This window comes from Corvus brachyrhynchos, unplaced genomic scaffold (assembly GCF_000691975.1).
Source record: "Corvus brachyrhynchos isolate BGI_N302 unplaced genomic scaffold, ASM69197v1 scaffold115, whole genome shotgun sequence".
Lineage (NCBI taxonomy): Eukaryota > Metazoa > Chordata > Aves > Passeriformes > Corvidae > Corvus > Corvus brachyrhynchos.
The window spans coordinates 8,307,609-8,335,055 of record NW_008239553.1 but is presented as its reverse complement, the minus strand read 5'-3'; the positions used below and the strand labels follow the sequence as shown (position 1 = coordinate 8,335,055).

Here is a 27,447-nt window from a genome sequence, read left to right as displayed (position 1 = left end):
AATCGCTCACCAATACAAGACTATGGGGTCTCCAGTTCCACGTATGTACCCCATCATTAATCTGTAACTCCTCTATTCTACATCCTTTGTTTCCAATTCTAAAGGCCTGCTACCATATAACATGCTCGGATTTCTCTCCACATCCTTATTCTGGTCATAAATATCTTATTGCACATAAAATACCTGCTTATTACTCTTACATATATAAAACTATGGTTGTGCCACACAAAGGTAAACTGAAGTAAAAGAAATTAGCCACAGATATCTGACCACTTACAGAAATTTTTATAGCAAAACTAAGTAATACAAAGATAGAGGCAGGCCAAAGAAAGCCCAGAAAGGGAAGTATGATAATCCTCAGTCCCAAGGCCTTGCAGACTTAGTACTAAGCTTATGGCCTGTTACTAACAACCACAATATACTATTACAGTGCTACACCATGACCTTCTTGGAAGAAGCTGAACAAGCCCTAGTCCATGACCATCTTGGTCTTAGCCTTTCACTAAATTTGTTCCAGGTGGCTGAAATCTTCCTTGAACTGGGAAACCCAAAAATTAGACACAGTATTCTACATGCAGTTTAATACAAAATGCCTGATACACCATCCTAAGTACTATCAATACTCACCCTGCCTTCTGTACTGATAGGTAATTGCAATATATTAGCTATTTCTGAGAAGTTCCTACTTGAATTTACCTTCTTTAACTTAGCAGGATACTGCTCCTTCTCAGTAGAAAGAAGTATGCTAAATAAAACCAGTCAACTCTCCAAAGGCTGGAGTTACATGGCTAACACCTACCTGCTATGGCCTGACACAGCTGGGCCACAGGAGCCTTTAACATCTCAATAGATGTCAAGGCATAAAGAACCCCAAAGGAGTATTGAATGGCTGGCTTTCCAAAGAGCTGTAGAAGTTTAAGATATTACCACTACAACTTTCCATGTTTACTAGCCCCACAGTCCAACTGACCAAGCAGAAACTTAAGCTGGCGGTTGGGTTTTGTTTGGGTTTTTTTACCCAGCTAACTCCACACACAATGAGACTTAAAAAATTGCTCATATGAAATTCCTTTAGCTACTGAGTGTGAGAGGTGACCTAAAATCTGAAGCAATTGATGATGGTGGTAAGGTAAAACCAGTGAGCTCCAGATTAAATTTAAAAAATCACGTATTTATTTGGCTACTTAAGCATCTCCCTCTAGGAGATCAAGCTACTGTGCTGAAAGTAAGACTGCATATGTATCAGTAGCTTAAGTATCAAATTTACAACTCACAAGTACAGCAAAGGAACACTTTGCTAAGCAAATCTGTTACAGCTCTTCACTCAAACTTCCAGGCCAAGTCTTCCAGCCTGCTCAGTGGTTAATCTCTAGGAACAATTGTGTTTCACAGACAGCCCTAGCAGGAACCCTATAGGTGCCCACAACCAGGGAGTCTCAGAAAGGACGTGTGTTGGGAAATGCTACACTGCCCATTGTAAGCCACCATGTCTGTGAGACAAATTCTGCATGCTGCATTAGTCTGCATGTCAAAAGAGGGATGGGGAGGAGACAGTACTTGCAGGGAACACAGACAAAACTGGAGAATGCAGTATGAAATTACTCATAGAATCATATGTTAATTCAGGTGAGAAAAGAGCTCAGGGTGATCACCAATCCACCCTCCTTCTCATAGCTGGGTAAGCTACAAGATGGGATCATGTTACTTGTGGCTCAATCTAGCCTTCTCCTGAAAACCTCCAAAATAAAAAAATCTCTCAGGGCAACCTAGTGCACTGTTTACCTGTCCTAAGGGTAATTTTTTTTTTTAATCTTACATCTTGGCAGAACTTACCCTGTTTCAAATTATGCCTGTGTCTCATCCTCACACTGACTACCCCTGAGAAGTCTTGCTTCACCTTACTCAGTAGCTTCTTTAAGTTCAGCTATATGCTTTTTTGATTACAAAAGTAGTCTGGATTTCTACAAGACAAGCAAAGTCTGTGTTTTAAGTGAGGTGCAGCAGAGGTGCAAGAGAACTGACCTTCCAAGAGGCTCCATTTGATTGTAGTGATAAGGACCAACTCCAGATGTTAGAGAGTGATCCAGGAGTCAACAGCTGCTCTTGCAAAGAAAGGGAGCTTACTTTTCACTAATTATTTCACAATATTAGTATTAAATACAGTAGTCCAGACTGATAAATGAAGAGTCAGTTTCTAAAAAAACAAAATCCAGACAGAAAACCCTTAGCACCTCAGATCAAGGGATAAACAGTCAACCTTATTAAACCAACAAACCAAGTTTATTTATAGAAGTCTGTACAATTGTGATGAACTATGCTAGGACACCAATGAAACAAAGTAAACAAATCTCTCCCTCTCTAACAAGTGGGAGGTGTAGTCACTCACCTTTACATGCACTTAAAGGAAAAAAGATTACAGCTTTCATACAATTATGTAACTATTCAAGAGTACTTTCTTCATGTATCATTCTCAATATAAGAGGTTTGCATGATAATTTACTGATGGTTGCCTTCTCTGAAAAACAGTATTTTAGCAAAACCCAGAGACTTTGAGAGGGTAAGTGGCAGTTTCATAATTGCAGATAATTAGGACATAGTCCATCATTAAGATTGGCATCCTAAACTCACTGCATCTCCTCTGGTTTGGTTTTCTCTACTAAAAGTTACTTACAACACTGTATGGGTCTCATCCACATTTTGGTTGTATTACAGATAGTCTTGTGTTACCAAAAGTAGAAGTTAACTAAAACCAATACATCAAGGCCAAGCATATTACAAATACTGTATTTGGGTTAAGTTTACCTTTACAGACCACTTGTCACTGCATCTCAGAGCTCTGAGGTATTTCAGCAGAAAAAATCAGTTCTGAACTGTTTGATTTGGCAATTATTTCTGCAAACCATTAGAGAGTGATTATTTTGAAAACTGTCTATTGCAAAGTACGTTTAGATTCTTTTTTATCACAAATCCTTAACATCACTTTAGCTGTTGAAAAAACCAAATCATATCAAATGCATATCTACACAGTGAATCACAATGTTTCCTATGACGTTATGATGGTAGATCCCATAAATCCAATCTTAAAAAGTTACAAGTATGTATATGTGAGAGCCTACTGTAACTCCAGAGAAGCTGCTAAAATAGGCCATCAAATAAAGTCGTCTATGATTACATATTTACAGAATAATCCACATGCCCTAGAACTATGGACTATTCAGTAAATAAGTATTGATATATTTCTATTTATTTGTTTACATGGTAGGCTTCATACGTTGATTTTCTTTTTATACACAGTTCGTAGAATCAATCTGCACACAATTACATGATGTTTCTTTAAAGCTACTGTTAAAAAAAGGAAGAGAAAGTTAAATAAGAACTAGATTAAAGTTTCATTAAGAATCCAACAAGAAAGTATCAAACACAGGTTAAAATGTAACCAGTGTATGATTTCAGAAAAACAGTAATGCTCTGACACAAGAAGAGCATCAGCATTTTCCCTCTTTAGGGTCCCCCAAAAACATTCCTATCCAGTTCAGTTCTTAAGTTGTCATATATGTACTGGCCTGAGTAGGAACACACTCGTGCTTGCACGCTTACCTGAACGAGGGCCTCTAACCTTTTAGACTTCTAATTCTCTTTTAATTTAGTTCTTAGTTTCATATATTCAGTTGTATGTTTGTAGAAGTTCTTTGTTAAATGTCACTTATATTTACACTTGATTTTTTTTTCTTTTTTACACCTGAGTGATAATTTAGCTGTCAATTTGTGTCCAGTCAAATATTCCGTAAAGCCATACAGTTCTTGTGCTCATGTTGCACTCCACTTTTACCAGTTTATATATGAAAAATGTCCATATTACCCACTGACCTTTCTATTATGTCCTTCCCCTTCCATAGAATGTGATCTTTTTTTAAAAAATTTTGTTTATTGATAGAAGCCCCATTTAAATGGTTCAGAAAGCAAGAAACAAAGTGAGCTGGAGCTCAGTGAAGACATGATGACTTAATAAATACGTAATATTGAAAGCTTGGAGAAGAAATTAAAGCCGAACCAAATGAGCTCCCCAGGGTCACCCCACAAAAAGCTACTTCACCCAGTTACAGCTGTAGTCTGGATGTGCTATAGATGACAAGTCCCACATTAAGAGCTGTGTACCTCCTTCTCATCAGTTAAGTGTAAAAAAGGGAACATGAAGTTAAACAGCTATATCAGCCAAGCCGTTTTAGTAAGAAGAATCACATTTAATGAGTTTCTTTCTTGCAATTTCAGATGCTCAAGTACAGCTGGTAGAAATTCAAAACAGCCGTAAAGAACTGTGACAGACGGATACAAATAGTACTGCAGCTTAAAAATGATAAAAAACACCTGAAAAAAAGTCACACAACCCTCCCAAAAAAATTTACACTTTGAACCTAGGCCAGTTTTTGAAGATTCCCTTCTCCAAAGCTAGGATGAAGGAGGAAGAAGAAGAAGAGGGAGAAAGTGCAGATGACCTTCCAGCCACAAAGGTCTTGCGCCAATGTTTATTCACTGTGCCTGTGGTGGTATGTAAGGGGACATCACCAAGTGCTGATTCTGCGACTGCCAAGAGATTCCTACGGAAATCCAGACCTCAGGCTAATACTGAACACAGAGTGGACCAACGAGCTGCATCAACAAAATAAAAACAAAACTCAAACTAAAAGAAATGGGAAAACCCCAAATAGCACAGATCCACATTTGTGAGGGGAGCAGAGGAAAGGGCAAGAAGGGAGGTCTATACAGTAAATAGTTGAATGGTTTATGTTACAGATGACTGGCAGTTTTAAAGAGTCTCTTCCCAGCTCCATTGCTGCTCCAACCCAGAAGGGAGAACTGAAAAGGGAGGAAGAAAAAGTAGGACATCATCATGGAGCATGCAGGATCAGAAGCAGCAGAGTGGGCATGCTCAAATAAGCCCCCGTCTCTTTTTGTAGTCCTCCAAGTTCAGTGATCGCCGAGGGGCACCATCTTTTGCTGGAGGAGCCTTGGAGGTGATGGCCAGTGCCTTAGATTCTGTTGGGGATAAGAAAAGAGTAAGGACCAAACTACAGGAAAACTACAAATTTTTACTTGTTTTTGCTGACAACTTCACCACAAAATCATGTTTGGCTTCTCTAGTATACATCAGGTTAGAACTTCAGTTAATAGTACAGACAGTATCGGCAGGCTTCTCTTCATAGATGCAGCACATGCAATTTTGACTCTGTGTGTTAATCCAGAGACAGACAGTAAGCAGAAAAAGTCAAACGTTCTATGTCTACAACACGCATTTTTATCAGTCTCCAGATTCTTCTGTTAAGCAAGGAGACCGCACAAAGTAAGATGCCAAAATGATGTTCTGTCTAAGGAAAACTCTGTCTCCCATCCTTCTCTCTTCAGTGTACTTCAGTGCCTAACCCTCACCTGCTTGCTAACTCTCAAGTTTGTAACTCTCACTAGCTGTTTCAGGAAGTCTCTTGTCCTTGACCTCCTACCTCATTCTGTAGTCTTACTTCCAGAGTTTCAATCTTGACCTAGTTTGGATCTCCTGCTCTTGATTCTTGACAAGGTTTGTCTTTGTGCATTCTTACGGTACTTCCTAAATTACTCTCCTCCAAGAAACTGCAGATCTAATTCTTCAAGTAATGCAAGAAATACTAAACCTTGTGTGTCAAATTGCACTGATATACTCCTCCCATATACGCCTTTCCTTCCACTGGAAAACAACTTTATAGGACACAAGAAAATAGCCTCAAGTTGCACTAGGGAGGTTTAGATTGGATATTAGGAGAAATTTCTTCACCAAGAGGGCAGTCAAACATTGGAACAGGCTGCTCAGGGAAGTGGCTGAGTCACCATCCTTGGAGGTATTTAAAAGACGTGTAGCTGTGGCACATGGGGACCTGGTTCAGTGGTAGACTTGTCAGTGTTGAGTTAATGGTTGGACTCAATAATCTTAAGGGTCTTTTTCAAACAAAATGATTCTGTGATACTAAACTGTTCTTGTCACACATCTCATGCTGCCAAAGTCGGGATAACAAAGAGGAAGAGCCAGCAAATTTGTGCCTATTATCTTCACTCACTGGCCAGTATTTTCGTTTCCCTAAAATTTAGTTTCAATATCATCTGCAATATCTAAGTTAGGGAACAGCAACTTGGTAAAGCAGCAGGTTCAAAATCAAGTAAAAGTACTTTATCCCCACAGTATATGCACAGAGGACAGAACAGAACAGCACAGACACCCAGCTTATCTGTCATCAGAAGTTATTAGACAAATTAACAAAGTAAATATCAAGGTAGCTGCCAAGACTTATTAAATAGAACACCCATCTTTTTCCCAAAGATTATACAAGTCATAGATAATATAGACTGGAAGAGTGTACAAAAAACCACTAATTATCTCCTTCTCTCCCATGGCTTTTAAATCAAAGATAAGGGGATATACAAGCTTTTAGTCTAACACAATACAGTTGTTCTTGTTTTCTCAGTGGATGTCACTATCACACATCCCGTCCTCCTCAGTTCAAGATACTTGCCGAGATGGTAAACAGAGTCCTTGCTCTCATTTTCAAAAGCCCACCAATAACCTCGAAAGAATTATTCTGGAAGAAGTAAGTTCTACCAAAATGGGCTGTACAATCCCATCCCCAAATTCAGATGGAACACCTACCTGAACTGGGAACCTGAAGATCAATCTTTACATCAAAGTCATGCACTTTGAAAAGATCTTCTGAGAGGTCACTAGCTGATTTAGAGTTCACATCTTTATCTTTTCCTTGACCCTGAAATAAAAACTACAAGTAAGTCTCCAAACCTTATCTGGCCATACAAACGGAGATAAAAATGTTCTTCCCCTCTTCTGTCATAAACATACTTAGTGTAGCTTGCATACTGCTAGAGTAACTTAAATTTCCTTTCCCAAGAAACAAGAAGCTATTGCTTTTCTATGATAATGCTCTACAGGATACTCCTTCCTAGAATTGAAGCATGCACACCTGCTTAGTCACAAGCTTCACAGAGCAAAAGGGTGACAGTGGGAGGAACGTAAGAGACCAAAATGGAAACTTGCCTTACTCATGTCCTTTGGAGCATCTGGTAATACACCAGATCCATATTTTGCATTTAGCTGGGCAAGGATGGCAGCTTGGACAGCAGGATCCCTGGACTGCAAAGGCAAAATATTAGAGAAGAATAAAAAATTTAAATTCCTGCATTTAAATTGGCAAAAGCTAGAACTACGTTTTGTTAAAACAGTATTCATATTCATGAATCTAAAGCCATAAGAGACTGTGTATCGGTTCACCCAACTTTCAGAATCCCAAGCGGCAACTGAAATCATCCTGACTGTATCTGACAGTAACAAACTAAAAATCATTCTTCAGAAAGTTTTTATTTCAAAAAATCAGAAATACATTTCCTGATGATATGGCTTGTTTCTGTGACTACTCTTAATGCTACTGTAACATGTATTTGCTTTCAGCTTACAGTTCTGTCTGAAACACTCTACTACAGAGGAGAAATCTTTAGAAGACTATTTTCTTTACCTAATAGTTCTCTAGCACAATAAAGCTACTCAGTTACAATTCTTTTCTAATAAGGAAGTATTTCAGAAATATTTAATTCAAGCCCTAAAATAGAATTTTTCTTTTATTTCCTTGCTGGTTTGTGGTGACTGATGAGAGCCAACCTGAGGAGTATTTTTTCTAAGTACCTACACCAGAATCACATACTATTCCAGAACAGACCTCAACAAGGCCAGATTACTTAGAAGAAGGAGGTGATCAGCTTGCTGTTTATCAGTTATATATGTAGGGACTGCAGTAGCAGGTTTGGCACAGTATCACATGGGAAGTTTGTGTTGAGCTACTTCATCCATCACAGGTCCAAAATGTTCTCCTCTCACCTTTCACTGATCTTACAGGAAACTTTCAGCTAATTAGAAGTGAAACTCACATCTAAAGCAAACTGTCTTCCCAGAGCTAACTAAATCTGAATAATTCTACATGATGAACTCACTACAGAATTTTCAATCATGGTTGCTTTTGCAGTACATACCCACATCACTTCTGTCCTTCACACTTTACATTAAAAAAAAAGAGAGACCAGGATCTCACTCAGCTGTATCTCACACTGGCACTCAGGGTGTTAATAGCATATGGCACAGTTGGGAATTTTTGTTCCTACACTCTGCATAACATTGGTTTCTGTTTTTCAGCAAATTGCCTCAACTGAACTTAAGTATTACACTCACATTAGACACTATTGTTGGCTTGCACTGCCGCCTAGTAAAGGGGTCCATTTGTTGGTTCTTCATGCTGTGACTTTCAGCCTGGAGAAGAAATAGCACATGGCTTTGCAGAGTTTGCTGCTTGCACCCTTGTATATCCCCCCACAGCCCACCATCCATGCAAGCGCTCATCAGCTATATACAATACCGAGATCAGAGGAAAACCAGCAACAACATTACAGATTAGAAAGATTTTAATGCACCCATCATCCTATGCTTCACAGGACAAAACTGTCCTTATTGCATACAACTACAGAAAATAGGCACACAACTCTCAGGATAGTTAATGCTTAAGCATTTGTTAACAAGCTTAACTTTTCCTTAATAAAAATGTAACTACAGAGAACTGAATATCTCCGTCACTCTTTTATTATCTGAAGTCTCCTTTATGAGGAGACTTATTTTTCCTATACCATATAAAATGCATTAAGTCATTATTGCAGTCACTAATTTGCTGATAATTGAGTTGAGCAAAAGGATAAAGCACTGTGCTTTAAAATCATGCCATTTGCCAATCTGAAAGACTTTACAGATCATTAAAAAAATTAGTAACTTTGCCATGCAATTATCGCTCTTTGCATCATTTCATCTCTACTTGTACAAAAGTAATAATTCAGCACTATTTACCACAAGAGCCTTCTCAGACTCAACGATATTCCACTCTCTATTTCTCTGGTTGATGTAACTGCAGAATGGAAAAAAGGAGGGTGGGGGAAAGAAAAAGAAAGTGACTGTCATTTATCAATCCCTACACAACAAAACACCTGACAGCATTCTTGCAGCTTCATCCTGACCACAAGTTACTCTTTTGCAACACAACTGCTACCTGGGGTGTATAGAAGAGAGTTTACATTTTTGGCAGTTTTAACTGAATGACAGATACAAGAAAGTGAAGATAGACAAGCACTAACAGAAATATTGCAACACATACTAACACACTGAAAAAGAAAAGAAAAAGAAACAAAATCTGCAGTTAATTTGTTAATGCATTAGTTTCTCTTTTCTAAGTATTGTTTGATACCATTTAAGAAAGTAAGTTCTCAGTATCTGCTTCTTACCTGATTGCAGAAATATTTTTTGTTCGTTGACGATCCAGGGCCTCTGCTCTCTCTTCAAGTTCATTAAGCTGATCTTGAATCTGCTTGGCCTTATCTTGGTCCCCCAAGTCCTCAGCCATAGCCTTCAACCAAACAGTAACTCATTAAGCACTACTCTCTACCCAGAATTAGTCAGAGAGACAAGGGATATACCCATGAATCAGTCAGCTAACCCTACTCCAGTGAATGTTCTTCCCTGCATGGTAAGAGTACAACAAAGACCTACACTCTCCTTACAGCTCAAGGCAAAACCGGATTTCTTACTCTGAAGAAAAACTCTGACATCCCTTGCACTAAGGAAGATGTAGGAACACCAGTCCCAGCATGAGGAGGACAGGTCAGCTAGATGACTTAAGTTACAAGTTTTATCAAAATTTAACATCCCCATTTAGCAGATCAGGAAAAGAATTAATTTCCACAACTGCCAGTTGCCGTTTCCTTCAGGGAGCCGAGTCCCCTAAGGCACGACAGCAGCTTATTGTGCCACCTGCTGACAACAAAAAGCAAGTGCACCCCCTGCGATGGGAACCCAGTAATTTACATGTTCGTGCACAGCAAAATAGGGACCACAAAAATACAGTTAAGCCAAGGAATGTCTACTAATACAAACTCTTGGTTTTTACTGTATATGAAGCATTAATGCCTTGAGAAAGACATAAACAAGTTTTGGTTTTATTCATGCAGTCCTATCTTCAGAGATACTTAAGGCTGCTTGTTTTCTCCACATCTTGGCTTTGGCTTTTATACACTGTTAGGTCTACTTGTCCCAAGAGGACTGCAGGTAAAACAGATCATGGCAAGTAAATCTCTCGGCCACTTTTCTTTTCAATATAAATTACCAGCCATGAGGTGACAATCCAGTTACCCCTGAGTAAAAAATAATGTAACACAACTTCTCTTTTTCCTATCTTAAATTAAGAAGAGGAAATCAACTTTCAAACATTATTATGAGGTACTCTAAAAACAAAACCAAACAAAACCAAAACAAAAAACAACACCGACAAAAAAAAAAACACCAAGAAGAAAAGGAAAAAACCAAGAAAAAAGGAAAAAAGGAAAAGTTTCTGAGGCAGACCAGCTTAAGACCTTGTTAATGGACACAAAAAGAGACAGCTATAATTGCTGGCAATTGCCCCTAAAAAAAAGAGCGCAATAGCTCTGAGTGTTCTGACCCCAGCAATGAACTTTGAGAGCCACCTTCCAGCTGCACAGTTAAAGTCGAGCTTACTGCTGACTACTGCCAAAATCCAGATGAACTCCAGTTCTTTGACATCAAAGACTGCATTACACTTGCAGGCATCACCTCATCTCTCACCTTCTCCTTTAATAGCTGAGTTTTCTTCATGGCATAATTTGGAGGTGCTTTTCTGAACCTTTCCTTCTCTTTCACAATCTGTAAGATGCAGAGGAAACAACATGAATATGCAAATATGAAGTCTCTATTTTGATACTTGGGTATTAGAAGCAACAGACAAGTATCATCTAAGAAATTTATTTATTGCTACTGAATTTTATGTATGTTCTGATGGTTTTGTTTTTTAGTTTGTGCCTTTGGTAATGAGTTACAGCTCCATTCTCACTACCTACAAAAACCTGATGCTAAACACCTTTGGTCAGTATCAAGCAAGTACTAAACTACAGAAACTGTGATAAATGCAACTACCATGATGCTGTCAGTTTTTCAGAACTTGAGAACTAAGTTGCCATACTCAGGAGTTCAGAGCTATGCAACACAAGTTCAAGAGGAGATAACAGGGCACAAATGAAGAAAAGCAGGCGTGAACACCAAACAACAGCAGCATCACCAAGGTACTCTATCCAGTTATGAAACTTCATTTTGAGCTTTTTATTTCCTTCTTGGAAAGCAAATACCATGATCATTTTGCTTTGTAACAGCCACTGCTCTACTGCATGAGTTCCTGTCACTTTTAAGCACTGACACAGCTTCAATACAGTGCACCATTTACCTCTTCAATGTCCTGATCATTAAATTTGTAGTTGAGGGCTTCTTTGATGGACACTTCCTTCTTGTTAATCTCATCTAGTGTGGGTAGCTGCATCCCAGCAGAGAACATCTAAACACGAGAGAGAGTTACTTTCTACTTAAAGTATGCTTGGCAGAAGGTTGCTAAGAAGGAACTGAAGTCTGGCAAACTTACTGCTTCCTTCCACTTCATAAATTCACTTTCAGTAAATTCCTGATTTGAGACAAACTCCAAGCGAAACACACGTGAATCACTGCCATGCCTGCAACAAGAAAGTGTAACATCCCCTTCTCATGGTGCAAAGTGGTGACATTGGATCTATATATGTAAACTGATTAAAGAAGCCCAAAACCACACAACAACATCTCAACAAAATTATAACTCCCTGCATGACATTTTTGGGGTATTTTATAATTTCTGTTACGCACAAGGAGAAAAAAAAAAACAAATAAACCCAACCCAAACATTGCAGCAGTAAGTAGCATGACAAGGCTCAGTCTGCTTTTCAGTTCTCACCTCCAAGCCCCACAGAGAACATGATTTGCTATGAAAAGGACACTGATTTATGAACTAAAGAGGATTAGCTTAGTATCTTACCTCAACTGTAGGCCTTTGTTTGTCCGTGTGCCACCAAGCTGGTAAACCTTTGCCGTCTCTACCACACCAGTTATTTCAGCAACCTGTATCACAGAATAAAATACACAAGAAGAAGGATGCAAGAGCGTTTTTTTTTTTTCATGTTCCTGGAATTTATTTGGCATATTCAAGCCTTTTCACTAGGGATAAAAAACCTTAATCTAGCTAACGATTCTAACCAGATCAAGGAAAGCAAGACTCCTCAGTATACATTATCAGGTACTGAATTAGTTGCTTTGTACATATTTTTTGAGTTAATAAATTATACCATCTGAATGCTTGATGCAGTTTTTGTATCTTCTCACCTCTGCCTTCCTGACCAAATAGTGTACACTCTCCTACCTTTTCGATTTCCTTCTCAAATAATGTTGGTTTGGGTTAACATATGTTCCAAATGAAATACACTAATGCTGCTCACATACTAAACACAGCCCTTCTACGTGCCTTTAATGCAATTTTAAAGAATATTATTGTATTCTATGATTACAGCAATGAAACAGAAAAACAAAACTGTGTTCTCCATCACATTCTCTTCTGAAGGCACACTGGTGTACTAAAAACTTTGTAAAAAGAAGAATCAAGACAATAATTTGGGAATAGTCCTAGAAACAACGAGTGAATGTTACTCATCCTTACTTGGTTTAAGCAGAGTCTGGAACTCTAGTTTGCAATACAAGTGATGAGACAAGACAATGTGAACCAAAGCCGGAAGAATAAGCTTTGTTAGTGCTCTCCCTCTCTCACTAAATGTATCTCCTCCCCTAGGTGGTCACACAGACTTATTCTTAAACCAGTCTCCTCCACCTCTTCGGCAGCAACTACATTTTCTGGTTATAAGCAATCTTTTTGTATCAATCAAACAAACAGTCACCGGTACCTAAGAACGGATAAGCTGCAAATATTTAATTACGGCACAAAAAAAAGAACTGAATCCCTCAGAGCTAAACTCACCCGATAAACAGGTTTACTGTTGTGATTGCCAATGCCAATACGGACAAAGCAGCCAGTGACTGTCTTGGCAAAGAAGGGCATGTGACACCAGCGTTCCAGCTTGTGCCGTGACAACCGTACTCGGTTCAGTTCTTCAGGCAAGGACACTGGCTGGGACTTGGGAGGAATTTCTTCTTTCCTGATTTGGGAAAGGTGAGAGGGAATAAAGAAAAAAGTAGAGACATAATCAAAACCCAAAAAGAGGGTCCTGAGTAAGGTGCAGTGTGAGCACTATTTAAATTACCAGTAGAAGGAATGATTCATCATGCACTAGTTGATGCAGATGTGTGAATTTAGCATTCCTGAGAAAGGCTTAACGGGAAGTCCCAGATTTATTACCCACTATCCCTGTTACCAGAAAGCAGAAAGACACACACCAAGGCAGTTTACAGACTAATGCTTTAAGATAAGCCAGCACACGTATCTGCCCAGATGTGTGTCAGAGTTCTGCAGCTGCTGAACTGTAGAACCAAACAAATCAGTAAACAACAGTGTAATTTGGGCTAAAGCTAACAGCAGGAACTGAAGTTGCAAACCCACCCAAGGTAAATGAGTCCCATGAACCATGATATAGTGCCAAGGACTCAAATCTGAGCAATGCAACTGTGCCCAGAAGCAAAAACACTTTAGAGACACTGAACTGCCCCAAACAATCCTCTAAAACAGCATGTGTCTACCTAAAGTGGGTCTCTATTTTTGAACATACTTACAAGTAATCACAGCCCAATGTTTACTACTTACTCTTCCTCTTCATCAGAGGATGATGATCTGGATGAGCGATCACTTTTCTCACTAGACTTATCATCTTCCTCCTCCTCTTCATCATCAGAGTATACTTCACTAGTTTTTAATGGCTGTTTTTTTGCAAGCAATTCAGCTGGGGGAAGGACAGAGAGCAAGGAAAAGCAAGCTATAAATCTTTTATGAAAGCTTTCCTATAAGAGCTGAACCTTAATTGCTTTAAAAAAATCCAAGAGGCAGACAGGTATTAATTTTACACTAGACACAAGTGGCACATGTTCAAATCCACTGTGCTTCATTGATTTCTCTCTTTGCATATACACAAACTACTTAAAATCATCCTAAACCTCAGCTGCACTTATTTTCAGTCTCCCAACTTGACTGCACATAGTAATTCAAGATGGGTGTAACAACTGGATATACAAGAAAAAACTGCTATGATCAGACATCGCATCGTTATTTTACAAGGAAAAAGAAAAAAACCTCATGTTTGGAGAGGATCACAATAAAACCCAGTACAGTAACAAAAATGGCTGCATCAAAAGTTAGTGGCAAGATGGACAAGATGATGTGCTAGCGAAGAAACAAGCAAATGTAAACAAGGTATCACAAGTCCAATAAGTAACAGTTTGAATGATTCAGAGATCTAAGTGACCAATTCAGACACATTAACTAAACATTACCAAGAGCCATTCAGTGGACTGTTATGAAAGTTCTGGTTTTAGACCATTCCAGGGAGGGGTAGGGGTGAGGAATACAGCATCAGTGGTGTCAAATACCACCCTAGGTGGTCATGTCAGGCAAAGACCAAGGAAAACACAGACATGGAATTCATTCACTCCAAGGTGTAGGATTGTCACATTAGTTTGAAACAGGATGTAGCACTTTCAGACATCTGCAATAATGCCTCAAAAACTGTAGCAACAGCAACATGCTTTCATACCTGTTCTGTTCTTCCTTTTCTCTCTTTCTGCTTTTAGCTCCTCCATTGCCTGAGATTTCTTGTCCAGCTTTTCATCCCGCTTTGATCTCCGCTCTTTGTTATGTGACATGACCTAAAAACATGTACAGAAAGTCCCTCAACACCATAAATCCGTAAGCCAAAAAGCATTAAAACAAAGATTATTTGCATACTTTGAATTTTTTTCAAATAAAAATTACTAACATACTCCTTTTTGAAATAATTTTTTTCAGTTCATTTTTTTACAGAGGCTAGAGAGGGAAATCAATCTGGAGCATATTTCTTTATTCTGCTTCATATCAAAAATAATTAACATATTTATAGTTCAACATTTCTGCCACCAAGTCTTAGTCTCAAAAATCCTCCTTAAAGTTAAAAAAGGACTAGAGAAATAAAACAGAAGTAATTCTGCAAATAACATGCAATAAGGAAAAACTGAATGAATATTCTTCTCATTTGCTGCTTCTGCAAGGCCAAATCAAAGCACTAGTTTTCATTTAGTAGCAAAGAAAAAAGCTAGGTTAAAAATACTTAAAGCAGAAATAACGTTGCTTGTAAAGTCTGCACGATGGATCCAAATCTTAAATGTTTTAAGTCTTGTGTTTTCCATTTCTAACAGGTCTATCTCTGTAGAGAAAGCAGCCTCTATAATAAGCATAAAAGACAGTAATTTGAGCTAAGTTGAAGTAATTTCTGCAAGGCACTGTGAAAGAACTCTAAATAAGATTCTTTTACACATGCATATATGTATTTGCAAGTACACTTTGTGTATTATAAATGTGTATTATAAATATATGTATAAATGTGTATTATAAATGGACTATTAAAGTGTACACACACGTACATATATGGAGTTGAGGGAGTAGGGAAATGAAATTCATTCCACTCAACATGTGCCTAAGGGAAAACTCATCTCACCTAATTTGATTGTAGGTGTTAAACATCTGTTTCACTAGAAAATAACATGGAGTGAATTGTCAGCTGAAAATGTCCTCTTCCATTGCATAAAACAAGAGGCAACAAAAAGTGTAAACAATCAGCTGGTTCTTAGATGGCTGAAGTTAGACAAGATGAATCCCATCCCACTCTGGGAGCCTACCTGCCCAGGTTGCTTTCTTTTTCTCATGTGGGATGGCTAACACAGCAACTCTAGACATAGCTGCAACTTTGCATTTTTCATTAAAGGAGTATCAGTGCACCCCTCAATAGGCCAAAGATGTTAACTTCCTTAAATGAACTGGAAAAACTAAAGATAGCTTGAGCATATAAATTAACTAAATTCTGATCTGCTTTCTACACTGTTTGACATTAAGGGAAAACATTAGGAGCAGAAAGGCCATATCCTATCTCCTTTTGCCAAGGGAAGAGGGTTTGTTACCAAGAACGGTTTCATTTCCTACCTGGGATTCCTGGATCTGTGTGAGTTTTTTCTTCTCCTGCTCTTCCTCTTGCTTTTTCTTTTTCTCTTTCTTTTCTTTCTTTTTTGCTGTTTTTAGTTTTTTCTTGATTTCAAATCTAGTAGCAGTTATTGGAACAAAAAGAATGTATGAAAGAATGCTTTTCCTGAGAGAGCAAAGGATTGCTCAGATGCTATTACAATTGCTATTAGGTTGCAAGGAACACTTCTTGTCCCTTTAATATTATCCTGTCCCCTATTCCCATCCCCTCCTTTCCCCAAGAAAATAAAGTGAAGAAAAGCTGAGCACACAAAGTGCAGTCCTACAGAGAGCTAACCTAAAGGGCTGATGAGACCATGTAGAAATTACTATTCTACAGAAATCTGCCCTTACTCCATCTTCCTCTTTGCCAGTGCAGTGATCATTACATGCCGCCTACAACTCTAAAATCATATGGCTATTTCACATACTTTGAACATAAACAGCTAATTTTTTTTTCTTTAAAGCCACTATCATGCTAACTTTTTCATGCTTAAGCTTCACCTTTCTACTGGCACTGGCCTGTATAAGAATAACTGCAATGTCTCAGGGAGTCCTCCTTCAGCAGCTAAATTCTCATCAGACTCAGTTTCTGCAGAACAATTTAGGCACTTCCACTTCTACCTTCATGAAATATATCACCCTGATGTCTTATTTTCAGCCACTGTATTCAGAAGAGTAGTGATTTCAATGGAACAGTCCTGTGACTGAGATTCCACTGCACTGGGGACTGGTCACTGCTTTAGTGAAGTGTGCATATGGACAAACACGAGAAAAAAATAACTTCCAGTAATTGAAATTCAAAATGTGTTTTCCACATGCACATTACACAGTCCATTCTTCTTCAGCCCTTTACACCTGGATTTTGTAGACAACCAACTGAAGTGTCAGGTGAGCTCACTGCCCTTTATGCCTTTAACATGAAGCATAACACACAAGGCACAGGCATTATATCAGATGCAATGCCTGTGTAATCCCAATGAACTCACAGCATAACGTGCATACAAAGAGCTTTTGAAAGATTCAACTTATCATAAAGTTAAATGACTACCCCACCACCCCCTTAGTTCTACCTGCCAAGACTTCACACAGAACAGCACAAATTAATTTAAGATTAAATCAGTAACTCAAGCATCAGTTGTTTAATTTGTTTGTATCAAGTATTCTCTGGCATTCATTCTAAAAGAGAGACATTCAGTTACCATGGAATAGAGAGTAAAATTTAAAAAATATTATGTCCTTTTAAGTGATCGAAATCCAAACTTACAATGATTCTGATCCCTTTGAGGAGAGCAGCAGACCACATAAGATTCTGAACAGTGTTAAAATCAAGGCAGGCAGGCAGTGCTCTGGCTATGGCTTGGACAAACACAGTCTGGCAGTCATTTGTATTGACATGATTTACTCAACAGATGTCAGTCCTCTAGGGAAATTTCTCAGCAAGTGAGAAAAGAGAAGGCACTAAAGAAGAAAGAAACTGGAGAAACCTTGCCCCATACATGCCAAATCCTTTTGATTAAGACACACACAGGAAGAAAAATACCTTTACTACAAAGAAGCTGCCTGACTGGACAGTGTAACAGTAACAAACAAACAACAAAACCACAGTACATAAGGTAGAAATCCACAAAAGATTCCATGAAAACGACATATCCAATACCACTCCTCATTATTTCAATATCTCTATCTTCTATTAGGGCCCAAACCAGTTTCACACCCATATACAGGCAACCCTGACACTGCTCTGTGCTTCACCATTGTTTTCTGAAAAATTCCAGAAACTCATGTACACCTTATGCTTTGTTTGCCTTTTTCCAAAGCATCAGCACATGAGAGTTAATACAAAAAAAGATGAACAGAAAGCAGGCCTTCTGACTGTCCGGCATCTAACCTGTGGTGCAGTAACATAACTACAAGGGTAGCCAGAACTGAGTGTATTCAACAGCTGAGAAACTTTTAGATACTGTCTTCTGCAAGAATGTGCAGAACTCCTGCTGTGTGCTCCTTCACTACTACAGTGACAGTTTACACCCAAAAAATATACACTCAAGCTTAACTCATTTTACAGTGCTGAATGCTTGGACCTTAAAGAAGAGAGCACAGTTGGCAGACCCTCTATGCAGCCTTTAAGAATTTGCTACTGAATATCAACAGACATAAAATTCACCTTCTCTTTAGCACTTCTCTCTTCTCTATCCTGTTAAACAGTTCTTGCTCTCTCTCCTTTTCCGTCATTTGTTCCAGTCGAGCTCGGTCTTCTTCATCTCCCATCAAGTCTTCTCCATAGCCATCATGGAATTCCTCATCTTCAGATGAAGAATCTGAATCTGAGCTAGATGAGGAGCTGTTGCTTTCCGAGTCAGAGACTTCTCCTAAATCAAAAATACAAAGTAGTGAGATTCAGCTGGGGCAAAGCCCAACCACTTCCTTATAGCATATTAGCAAAGGATAGCACTAATTATTTTTACACTCATCTTCCACTATACTAAAAGCATACATAAAATGAAAATTAAGGCCAGGTTGAAATTACCATAACACACATATGCTAAAAAAAAATAAAATGAGTGCTACTACATTTGAACACAAATTGGGTTATAAGTAAAAATTCTTAGCAGAACAAGCAAATTTTAGAAGGCCTTTTAGTAATGTGTTACAGTCTCAAAGTTAGATTTCTATGCCTATATGCTTAGACAGCCATGAATTTGTGTGTGCACACCTCAAACACCACGATCAACCACCACAGTATAGCACATTAACCACCTCATTAGAGCAACCTGAAGGACCAAAATTCGTCCAGTGAAGACTGCAACACTATGAATTGCTACATCAGGAGATAAAGTTGAAACCAATACCCTCAGGGCTGGCAAGGCCCTGACACTAGCTCTGTTACTGCAACAAGCCCTCCCATCTACACAGGAGTTTAGGGAACAGCTGACTCCCCAATAATTGGGTAACACCACCTTTAAATTTGATCCAAGACCAAGCACTTTGATTATCTCAATTAATTGACTAAATTACACTAAATTATGAAAGCAGGCATTCCTTCTTTCACTTTCATTCTGGTATTAGTATTTCTGGAAACTTCCAGCTTTGCAAGTTCACACTGTGAAAACCCTTGAGTTGTAAGCACTGATATACACAGGTGCAGTCACTTCATGCCTTTGTCTGTATCTCCTGTGCTTGATATACTTAAAACTGTAAGCTCCTTCATATACTATCTTAACTTCCTTTTTTAGTATCAATGGAAATCACAAGTAAGCACCTGCAAACCTTCATGGGCATGATGAAAACAGAAGACTGGAAATTTGACCAGCATTGAAATGTATTCAATATTCACATAAAAAATTCTGGCAAAGTTATAGAATTATTTTTCTTCTTCCATGTCAGTATAAACGTGCAAGAATTCCATTTCAGAGCAAATGCATGCAAGATAAGCTCCTATTTGCATCACAAACACTATACACCTCTCCCTTTGTTATCACAAGAAGTTTGGGAAGGAGAAATGAGAATAAAAATGAGAATATGAGAATATGAGAATATTCATATTTATTTTATTCATATTATTGTATTCATATTATTTCAATGTTTATCATATTTATTTTATTCATATTCATATTCATATAAATATTCATAATATTTTATTCTCAATGAGAATAAAAAATGCTACCCACATGGGTAGATAGGACATGCTAGAAGGAAGCAAGGAATTTTCCAGGAGAAAGTCAAGCAATGAAATGTCATTCATTCTTCAGTCAACATAGCATTTAGTTTGCGGTTGTAATGGAGTGCTCACAGCAATGCTACACTGAATTACATGCACTTCAAGCCATGGTAAATTTAAAAGTTATCCTGACTTTAAGTTACACAATGAAAAGTCTTTGAAGATGGTCTTCAACATCACCATGCAACAGTACTCTTGAGGGTGCACAACAGGTAAGTTCACTTGGAATCACACTAAATAGATGCACATGTGTTATCTTACCCTCTTCAGGTGCTGAGCTCTCAGCTGAGCTGTCTTTATCCGAGCTGCCAGAAGAGGCAGCTTTGTTCATCTGTTTCTTCATGGCTCCTTTCTTCTCTGCCTTACCCGCTTTTCCCTTTTTTTTGTTTTTAGAACCTCCAACAGTCCACTACAAGGAAAGAACCAAGAAAGGGATTGTGAGACACAAACATCACTTTTCTCCCTTCTCCAAAACACTGGAGTAAAACCAGCTGAGAAATAGCCCAATACCTGACAACAAAAAAATCAAAGCAGAAAGAAGAGATTAAAAAAAGAGAAGCCAATAGGAAACTTATCAGATAAATGGGAGCCTTTGACAAGGTTTTTGGGGGTAGGGTGTTGTGTGGTTGGTTTAAGTTTTTCCTTTTTTTAAAAAAATAAATTAATTATCAATGCAAGCCAACAGTTGGTAGGTCATTCCTTTTAAAAAATAATGAAGACTTCAAAGTTTGCAATATCTGCCAAAAGAGGAGGTATTGAAAATATTTTCCTAAGAAAATAATTCTAAACAATGTGTCCAATGCATTTGTAAAGATTAGCTTCAGTTTACTATTAAACAGAAGCAACTGATGTGTTTCCATAACTAGTTTAATCAAGAACGGATTTTACATTTCATGAAGGACACCAGTGATACATGACAGCATTTTCAAGATCTCCATTATACCAAAAGTACATGTGTCTGTATTTCTATGCAACAAGCCAACAGTGCACTCATAGATGCAGGTGGTGACACTACCCTCTATGTATGCAAAGTAGAATCAAATCAGAATCACAGAAGTCAGGGAAAAAAAGGAAAAAAAAAAATCAAGTCCTAATTTTATTTTTCTTTTAATGTCATATTTTCAGTTAACTTAGACTGCAGTTTCCAAGTACAGGACTTAAACCAGCATTTAAACATACAGGACTTAAACCAGGACTTAAACATACACAGATAGCCATTTTAAATCCCAAAGTCCCAGAAGAACTAGTATTTACCTTACAGTGTGATTTTTTAATAGAATTTTTACGTTGTTCCAACTACCTAGGTAAAGCCAGAAGGGAATAGAAGCAATAAGGATTGCCCATATATAACTTAAAAGCTTTACAATATTTTGCACTTCACTGCCTCTCCTAGAAATTCTCCAGGCATGAGACCCTCAGGAATATAACAGGCTTTTAAAACAAACAAACAAATAAATAAATACATTTATTTAGACCCAAATCCTCTTCATACCTGTATATTATTCTCATCTTTCATGCACATCACCATCTGGCTGAGCATGCAGTCTTAAAAAACAGTCATAATGCAAGTGAGCAAATACACTTGCGCGTAACTGAGATCTTGCACTTAAAACTACTCTAAGTGGAAAAAAAACCCACTTTAGATTTGACCTCAGATGCACACAAACTTCAGGCTTCCTACCCAATCACCCTATCCTGGGGGACAAATCAAGTCTGTCTTTGCAGGCACTAGTCATTCCATCAAATTTGATAAATTATTCTACCTGATAAGACACCATCCTCAGAGAACCCTAATGTTCAATTATTCTAGATGAAACTCAAGCAAGTAGTTATAAGCTACTACCTGATCTAATAATACCTGAACTAATACCTTTGGAATTTCCCAGGTTTTGATTAGTCTCACACCCAGCTTTATACTTTCCATACTACCAAATGCTTCATCATTTTCTTTAGGCACCATCAGAGTATTCAGAAGTCTGTCAATGCAGAAGTTCGTTTTGTTTTCTTCTGAGGTAAAAAGTACAGTGGTGAGCCTTGCAATTCATACCCTATGCAGGTACTCCAGTCTGTTATGGTCCATAGGACAGGTGAGAAACTGCACAGAAAGCTTTGACTTTATACCAGCCTGAGCTTGTACTGAAGTTTTTTCTGGCTTCAGCATTAAAGTTTTACTCATTCAGTGTTACAATATCACTGTCTAATAATATTTCTGGATACCTATGCCCATGTAAATCAGTTAAGAACAAGCTCGTACTCTGCCTAAATCTGTTCAAACCCCAGCATTAAGGAATCATCTCCCAGGTGTACAGAAGAGTGCATTTTTGCTATCTGCTCAAGTGCTCACCTGTTGCCAGCATACCAGTGAAGACACAACAGCAAGAAAAGTGAAACTAAGTGTTTAGCAGTGATGCAGAGGTGCCTTCCTCTCAGAGCTCTGCCAATTTTCAGTGTTTTAATGCTGAATTATACCTCATGTCAGCATGCTGCACAGCAAGGAAGCACACAGAAAGCCACAGTACACAACACAGTTATATCAAGACCTTGAGAGGTCATGCTGAGATGAAAGAAGTTAAGATCAGATAAAAAACAGCAGGACTTCAGCGAATAAAATGTTTAATAGCTCTACATACATGTTTTACATATCACTGTTCTCAGCTTTTAACTCACTAGTAGAATTGTGGAGAAAACCTGTGTGAAAATTGTGGAGAAAACCAAGAAGATAGGACTGAAAAGAAACCTGTGTGACAAACACTTGGAACAAAAAAAAACCAAACCAAAAATTCCACTCAAACAACAAAAACCCAAACCCACACAAACAAACAACAAAAAAGACTAAAAAAAACCTCAAACCAAAAAAACCCCACAAACAAAAAACCACACCACCAAAACCAAAAACCACCCAAGCAAACCAAAACAGAACAAGGTAATTAAAAAATCTGCTCCCTAATCTAGGAAACTGTGCTTTGGTTTCTATTTCACCCTGGTGATAAGACTTCATCTCACTTTTGTTTATGCAAGTGACCTCTGTCGATCTCCCAATTTCAGGGCTGCCACAAAGCCAAATTCTTATCCAACTCAGGTGCTTTTCCTGGAACAACTACAGGATAAGACAAGAGTTAGGGCAAATCTTGGACAAATAATTCATCAAAACCAGGACACAGTGCAAGACTCTTAGGCTCACAAATTGCTCTGCCTTTGGACACTGTTGCAGCTGTCATTTGGACACTGAATGACCACTCTGCATTGCTCAGAGAGAGTGGCCAACATGAATTTCTTCTTGCGGCAGAGGAAGTCACAACAGATTAGCTGGTCTAGGAGGAAGAGGGAAGGCAATGCTGGAAAGCCACGGGCTGCATGGAAACCTGCAATCCAAACCAAAGTCTTGAGTCCCTTCTTCATGCTCCAGCACACCAGCAGAAATCAAAAATGCAACATGTAGACATGCAACATCAAGTAAAAATGCACACAGTTATAGTCAGAAGCATTTCTTTACTCTGTTTCCTTTAATTCCAAACAACAGCCCCTTTCCAAAATCTGTCCTCTACTGCAGTTTCTCCAGGTTCCCTCTTCCATGCTGCAGTCAGGCAGCACCAGTCAGTGCCTCTCACATGCTTCCCATGACTGTAACACCTCCTTGGAACAGCCCCTCTATTCACTGCTGCCTCCTCGGCCACCATCTGGACCCTCCATGGTTCCGGACACAGCAAGTTAATAAACCCATGCAGAAGCGTACTGCTACATGGCTTTCTGCTTATTGTTTAGTACTGCCAAACAACAGAGCTTTATGGGTCTCTCTCAAGAAGCAGCCAGAAGAGCCTTCTGAATTTTCCACTTGCTGCCAAGGTTCACAGTGTTAATAGCTTGAATATTTCTTCCAAGAAACAGTTGGGCATGACGATCCTAAAGGTCCTTGTCAACCTAAGCTATTCTTTGATTCTAAGAAGTCCAAATTAAGCCACAGTAACCAGAATGGACTTAGGGAAAAAAAAAAAACCCCAACGCACCACATTAGAAATTACCTAGATTTGTAAGTCAGCTTCTCAAAAAGCAACTACACAAAGTGATTCAAGAAAATAATTTATAGCTCAGCAAACCTGGAACATTGTTCCACTAGGGAGATGAAATGAGATCATGGAGAAAAAAAAAAGAGAAAAAGAAAAAAGAAAAAAAACCCATACCTGAAGTGAGCTCAGAGTGCAGAACTGTTTTACTGCTCAGGTAGTTGCTGTTTTCTTCTATTCACACAGTACCTAAATGCATTACACACTGAGATTTTAATTTGCAAATAGATGTTCTCCCAGCTTTTTTTTTACCCCCTATCAAGTCAGAGATGCACAAGTAAGGTTGCCAGTCTGTCTTTGCCATATCCTTCCTTCCTGCCATATCCAATGGCTTGATAAGCAAAATGCAAACTACAAGCCACAACATCAAAGCAAAATAGGTCCCTTACCAATGTGTTCCTTTCCTAGGCCAGATAAACTTCATCTGTCCTGTTGTCGTAGCACTTAAGTGCACCACGGTAGGTAACATCAGCTCAGCTTACAAACTTTCATGCATTCATACAGGAAAAAAATAAGGCAGTCCACCATGCAAGTCATGAAACTACAGCTTCAGCCTGTCTGAACTCAACAGCAGGAAGCACAGATATGAAAATAAGGCAGTATTTACTGTCTTCAGGCTTTCTCAAAGATTGGAAAACTCCACAGACAGCACTCCAAGAGCTTCAAGGAGCAAAATGCTTTCTACCACTACTTAAAAAACTAAATAGTAAATAAAAAGTCCTTGTTACTTATCCTTTCCTTTTAGGATCCACACCCGTCATTTGAACACCTCAAACACCTACACGATAACAACAGCCCAGCAATCAGAAAACTTAAAGAACTATTTTAGACACAGAAAGAAGACTCTAGGTGTCAACACCAAAATGGAAAGGAAATAAGCAAATAAAGAACACACCTTCGGAAGTCACAGAAGAGGCTTTGCCAGGAAATGGCTGAAAGAAGGCTTCATGGGCCAAAATACCACCAGACACCTGATCTACTCTTTTTATCCAAGTATTGCTCGAAGAAGCTCACAGAAAGGTGATATCATACATTATGTATGATAATACATAAAGATGAACTAGAAGGTTCAAATGCAGTTTAAGCTTCAAATTAACATTTACTCTAGAAGTATTTTGAGGGGGTTCATGTATGGAAAAATGGCAAGAACTGCTTGAGTGACAACATCAAGATGGTAGACACCAAATGCCAATCAGGAAGCACTCCACAATTAAAACACACTTGGGGATGCTACTGGTCGTGAAAATCTGCAACATTTTATTTAGGAAGCCTGGGCCAAACACTTGGAGATGGCAACAGCCATAAAACACTTGGTCCACAAGTGCCTTGCACAGCTCTAGCACCACCAGCCAGACAGCATCACCTGGCCAAAAGGCTTAATGGCTCCTCTACATATTAGACAGAACCTTCTGACTGTGATGTTGTCATGAAAAACTGCTCCATGAGTACAAAGGAAAAGTTCACTCCGTGAAAAAAAAAAAAAATTCACATATTTAATTCCAATACCTCCATGAGTCTACTTCTGGAGCAACCTGCTGTCCTTCAGAGCTCTTGCAGACTCTTCCTACCACATAAATCAAATCACAAGAAGTTACCCTCATGCTAGTTTGCAATTTAAAGAAGTTAGTTGCAGACTAAATGTTATATCAATTCTGTCCACAGCTTATTCACATTACTTCTTTGGACACGCCAGCCTTCATACAATTAGCTTGTGCTATTCAGATTTGCATTTGCACTTTATTTGGAGCAGAGGAGGTAACAGCACTTCACTTCCTTGAGAAAAGCTTTACTATTGCACACATTAATAGCTGAAGGAAACTGTCCCCAAGCAAAGTCAAAGTTACAAAGCACATAGTCTATAAGCTGTCTATAAGAAGATTAAAGCACAGCCTGTTTCAAATTTCCTAAGCTTGGAAAAAATCTATGGCAAAGGCCTCACAGAACTGGAGAGCCCACTCATTCTTGAAGGTCTCATTAAGCAGTATTATAAAATAAAAGCACACAGGAAAAGACAACGTTTAGTACTGTAATTTCTACAATCCCACAAAAAGACACCCCCATAACAGAAAGAACACATGCAGTATTCTGCTGATCTGTGCTTTGCTGGAGTGGTCTAACTTGAAGTGCAGTAAGCAGATACAAAGAGGCACAAAACCCTCTAGGCTGACTGTTATTTGAGACCAATCTCCTCACTAGCTGCATGACTACTGCTCACCTCTTCCTCTGTCCCATAGCTTTTGACAAGATCTTCAGCTATACAGCTCCCTAACAAATTAGCATATTTGTAAAAAAAGGCATAAACAGATAATCCTCAGTAAACTCCACACTAGTACCAAGCGTTCATTGTATAAGTTTTCTTGTCCTGGAAGTATCTTCTGTCATTACCCTGTAGGTGTTAAAAGGAAGAACTGAATCCTTCCTGACATTAGAATGAGCGTAGATCGTACACCACAGCTGTACAGTCTTACCACCATTGGTAACAACAAATCTTTCAAGAGAAACAAACAGGAGCTCCCATAGCATTGTGGTTTTCTGTCTAACCAACACTAATATCAGGGAAGTTGTTGCAGAAATCATCCATTCTTCCCATGCAATAGAAAAAATTATCTGTGAGCAAAGAAGCCAGAATAAAAGGAACCCAGAATTAACCTACTGCAATTGAGGAACATCATCCACCTAATGCCCTCAATCAGTAACAAGAATACTTTGTGGACACACAAACCTCTAGCACAGTAGCTCCAGTAGTAGCCTAGCTAGCATCAAACTGGTTAAATGCAGAAAGCTACCGGTTAGAGATGGTGAGCTCTTGAGCAGACATGGTCACACACCACATAAAGGAGCCTTTTATGTCCAGATTAGTACACCTCTTTGCAAAGGTAGCTCTTCTTATTGCAAAGCCCTGCAGTCATTGACATTTATCAGCTCTCTGAACAACAGTCTACAGTCAATTGAGTCAAGAATGTTCAACAGCCCCACCAGAAGACAGCTTAGACCATTCCTCCTATCCCACTGCCTGCAACTCACCTTCAGTCCCTTGGCTAGGAAATTTGATTCAGCCCACAGAGGTCCTTTAAGTGTTACAGAACTCAGCATCTGGATGAGAAATTCTCACTGATATACATAAATATAACATTAAAGATCTAGTGACATCCCTTGGGCACTGTATAGATGTAGCATGATTTGTAACTGCTGTTATTCAGTAATTCCTAAACGTTTTTCTCTCCCCTATGCCCCACAAACTTTCCTCCCTTTAAAAAAAAGCGGCACGGTGCATTACACTCTGAAATAGAGATTTAGGCTTCTTTTCTGTACATGCAACATAGTGCCAATCTTGGAACGTTTAGTGCTTTCCAGGAATCACAAAGGACATGCACACTGAAAAACCTCTGTGGAAACACATGGGTATGATTAAGAACATTTGCCCAGGGCAACAATTTCCATGCTTTTGCCTCAAGGTCTTCACCTTGCAGGAGGTCCAACAATACAATTTCAACTTTTAGACCCCCTGTCCCAGCCCCCAAGGTTGAACAAA

At 38.7% G+C, this 27,447-nt stretch overlaps 1 protein-coding gene across 1 annotated transcript in view; it reads right to left on the bottom strand.

Moving 5' to 3' along the window:
• Window positions 1-2,261: 2,261 nt before the first annotated feature.
• RTF1 (RTF1 homolog, Paf1/RNA polymerase II complex component) overlaps window positions 2,262-27,447 on the bottom strand; it is a 27,042-nt gene continuing 1,856 nt past the window's right edge. Inside the window, exons 2-17 of the mRNA XM_008639461.2 lie at window positions 20,116-20,263; window positions 18,301-18,505; window positions 16,098-16,212; window positions 14,680-14,791; window positions 13,737-13,872; window positions 12,957-13,134; window positions 11,967-12,049; window positions 11,544-11,631; window positions 11,352-11,459; window positions 10,700-10,777; window positions 9,346-9,467; window positions 8,915-8,972; window positions 8,252-8,329; window positions 7,070-7,165; window positions 6,671-6,782; window positions 2,262-5,034 (exon numbers count right to left, since the gene is read on the bottom strand). Coding sequence (XP_008637683.2) covers window positions 4,928-5,034; window positions 6,671-6,782; window positions 7,070-7,165; window positions 8,252-8,329; window positions 8,915-8,972; window positions 9,346-9,467; window positions 10,700-10,777; window positions 11,352-11,459; window positions 11,544-11,631; window positions 11,967-12,049; window positions 12,957-13,134; window positions 13,737-13,872; window positions 14,680-14,791; window positions 16,098-16,212; window positions 18,301-18,505; window positions 20,116-20,263 — 1,824 coding nt within the window. The 3' untranslated portion in view covers window positions 2,262-4,927. The remainder of the gene's footprint in view (window positions 5,035-6,670; window positions 6,783-7,069; window positions 7,166-8,251; window positions 8,330-8,914; window positions 8,973-9,345; window positions 9,468-10,699; window positions 10,778-11,351; window positions 11,460-11,543; window positions 11,632-11,966; window positions 12,050-12,956; window positions 13,135-13,736; window positions 13,873-14,679; window positions 14,792-16,097; window positions 16,213-18,300; window positions 18,506-20,115; window positions 20,264-27,447) is intronic.